At 24.0% G+C, this 3,749-nt stretch overlaps 1 protein-coding gene across 1 annotated transcript; it reads left to right on the top strand.

Annotated features, from left to right (window-relative positions):
* Nucleotides 1-1,309: 1,309 nt before the first annotated feature.
* Nucleotides 1,310-3,736, top strand: PCYB_002370 (hypothetical protein; the record flags this gene model as incomplete). The annotated part of the gene is made up of 3 exons (XM_004227658.1): nt 1,310-1,636; nt 1,839-2,591; nt 2,726-3,736. 3 exons carry the CDS (start codon nt 1,310-1,312, stop codon nt 3,734-3,736), a joined length of 2,091 nt encoding a protein of 696 aa, XP_004227706.1.
* Between the last annotated feature and the right edge of the window lie 13 nt (nt 3,737-3,749).

Here is a 3,749-nt window from a genome sequence, read left to right as displayed (position 1 = left end):
AATCAGCATTAAAGAAAAAGAAACATGCTAACATATATATTAAACCTAAGCCTTTAACATATAAGCATAAACATAAAGATGACACTAAACATAAACATTAACCTGAACACTAACAATAAATCCCAAACCCTAAAACATAAACCCTGAACCCTAAAACCTGAATATTAAACCCTGAAAAATAAATCCTTAATCCTAAACCCTAAAACGCTAAACCCTAAACCTAAACCCTGAACAATGTACCCCAAAACCTTAAACCCTAGCTGAAAGAATGAATTAAAATCGGACGTTACAATTATAATATAGAATATCAACTAATTATTAACAAAAACACCATATATTTATTTTAATTTTCCTACCATATAATTTTTATATATATATTATTTTTTTTGGAAACAATAAGAATATGTGAATAAATATGCCTTATAAATTACATTTTCTCTCTATATATAAACAATTTATGTAAATGCTCTAAGGAAAACGATTCGTTTATTTGGATTTTTTTGGGAACAATATATACTGTGCAATAAAGCTTTTTACATAAAATACGACAGTTCAAATATTTAACGAATTTTATTTTCCTATATTACACGATCTATATAATAGTACGTAAAAATAGAATATAGTATAAAAGGGCTTCATACAATAAGGATTTTACATAAATTTATAAATTAAAAACTATGATTGATGCTTGAATTTAGTATTTTTTGTAATTCCGTGTACATATGATCTCTATTATTAAATATATTCATATATTATTTGCTTAAAATGGATCATAGTGTGGTAGATAATACTTTCAATTTGTTAAGTGATGATGTAAATTTTCATTTTTGTATGGAAAACTATTTTTAAAAGCTTTTAAATTATTACATATTAAAGAAAATGAAAAATAACATATTGACTATGAAAAAAATGCATTATATGATGAAATGAATTAATTTATCCCTTCCTTTATAGGTGGAATTTAAAATGAAATCGGAACTATTTAAACAATATAAGGTAATTGATATGAAAAATTCTTTTAGTGTAGAAAAATGTAAGGAATGTACAATGAAAGATACTTTCATTCTTAAAATTTGTTGTAATCTTAAAAAAATAATAGAAGGCTGGAGCGATAACTGTAACGAATTGGGGCTGGATTGCAAGAAATGTAATGATTATTTTATCTATTGGTTATATGGAAAAATAAAAACAGTGAATTAAGTGTGTACGAAATTAAAAACTATACAGTGTACTGAAGAATGAATGGAAAATAATACTACGTGATGAAGCATGCAATATTAAACACGAATATGTAGTTGATAAGGATGTAATGAAATATAAGAAAGAGTTATATGATTTCTTAGAATATTATGAATACAAAAAATACATGATCGATAATAAGCAACATTCACCGACAGAGTGTTGCAAATATATTTGGAATGCTTTTGAAATATATAAAATTATGCATAGTGATTTCAATTCTTACTATTCTGGATACTATGACAAAGAAATAGAAAAATTTAAAAATGTATTTGCTAATGTGAAGAAGGAATTAGATTATATAGAAGAGAAGTGTGATAATAACAATCTAGATTTAGTATTCGATAAGACAAAAAACGTAATACGTTTAATAAAGGAAAATGAAACTAAAGAAGTTGTAAGAGAAACATTTAACTCATTTCATAATTCAGAAAAGGTACCATGAATACATATCATCAAATAACTAATATATGTGTGTATTTTAAATTTTCAATTAAATGATTTTTGTAAATATTTTATGATTTATTAAAAAATATTATATTTTAATTTTTTTCATAGTAAAACTTGTATTAATTTATTTATTTTACTATTTTTCTTAGGAATTCTTAGAAAAAGGCTCATCTTTATTTAACTTTTATTTAGAATTAGATGATTATTACGCTAAAGGAAGCACTGTTAGTTGTGGAACATCAGATGATAAATATTTTATGCAGAATCTTGATTTTTGTAAAATTTGGCACAGTATTCAGGAAATATTAAGAAACTGGAATCGGATAAATTTGCGATTTATGAATTTTACTTATAACAAGAAATGTGACTATTTGAACTACTGGCTATATGATAAAGTCAAAGATAATAATGATACTAGAAATATAATTCCTTTCCTTTACGAAATAAGGAATTTATTTACTGGAAAAGGATATTGTAATAGCAAAAGATACGAGTTTCTTGTAGAACAATTAGAAAATAAGAAAATTTTACATGATTTTGTTGAATATTATGATTTTATAAAAGGTAAATTGATTATTTTAGAGAATACTGGAAGAGAAAGTTACTGCAAATATATGAAGGTTTTTTTTGATTTATATAAAGATATGGAGCAAAATAAAAGCTTGTCTCAGGGATATAAAGACGAAATAAATTATTTTAAAGCGAAATTTACTGAAAATATTGACGAGTTAAATTTCATAAATAGTAAATGCCCTGGAAAATGTCTAAATTATATATTTTCCGATAAATATAAAATATTTTGTGGATCAAAGGAAGGACAAAATATAGGAGATTTGAGTGATGGGGCCGAATCATGCATTACCGAAAATAACTTTATTCCACATTACGGCTCAAATGAAAAAGTATATTTCTTTCTATAAAAATAATTTATAAAACAGTTAATTAACTTTTTTTATCAGTTATACAATATAATAAAAAAAATTCTCAATCCTAATCTAAGTAATTAAATTAATTAATTTTTATTTTGAAATTTCAGGACTATATTCCAAATGATTCGGATTTAGATAAAGCATATAAACTATTAGATGAAGATGATACAAATGTTTATTACAAACAATACTGTACAAAATTAAAATCTTTTGAATGCCAGCATAAAGGAGTTAGAAACATTTGTCATAAGCTTGTAAAGAATTTAATGCATTTGTCAGAAATGCCGATAAACACAAAGCGCGATGAACGTTGTTATTTATTAAAGCATTGGTTATATAGAGAATTAAGGAAAATATATAGTTCTAACTTTAATGACGTTAGTAGAGAGCCTGTTATTACTATACTTAAAGAAGTATTTTTTTATATTAATAACAAATATTTATCCGAAAGTCCTTGTTACATCTTTTTTGATGATACTATGAACAAATGGAAAGAGGATAAAGAACTTCATGATTATTTTCAAATTTACAAAGATATTTATAATAAAATTTCTACGATTCCTAGTGAAAAAACAAATTATTGTAAATATGTATCTCATATTTATGGATTATATAAGAAGTATATAAAGAATTGCTGTGAATATTATTATAATGGAAATCATTATAATGACAACTGTTCAGATTATTTTAATTGTGATAAAAAGTATGATCCCAACAACCTTTTAATAAAGTTGGATTGTAGTAGTAAATTATCTGATGAAGAGTCACAAAAAATATATAATGTAGCTACCATTGATCGTTTAGTCAAATTAATTACTGAAAAATCCCAAGAACAATCTAAATTATTATCTAAATTAATAACTGAAAAATCACAAATACAACCTGAATTGTTAGACAAATCAGTAACTGTGAAACCACATGAACAATCTGAATTGATATTTAAGGATAAAATTGTTTTAATTACATCAAAGAATTTATTTAGTGCATTATTCAATGATCCTTTTTATGTTGCTATATTAGGATGTTTTGGACTTCTTGGAATATTCTTTATATTTTTTTGCTTTTATAAAGTAAATAGATATTGCTTCTACAAAATAAACACTTTATGTACTATTTAAATGTATGATAATT

The sequence above is a fragment of the Plasmodium cynomolgi genome (genome assembly GCF_000321355.1).
Source record: "Plasmodium cynomolgi strain B DNA, scaffold: 0111, whole genome shotgun sequence".
NCBI lineage: Eukaryota > Apicomplexa > Aconoidasida > Haemosporida > Plasmodiidae > Plasmodium > Plasmodium cynomolgi.
The sequence above is the reverse complement of the archived record's forward strand: the minus strand, read 5'-3'. Positions and strand labels throughout refer to the sequence as shown.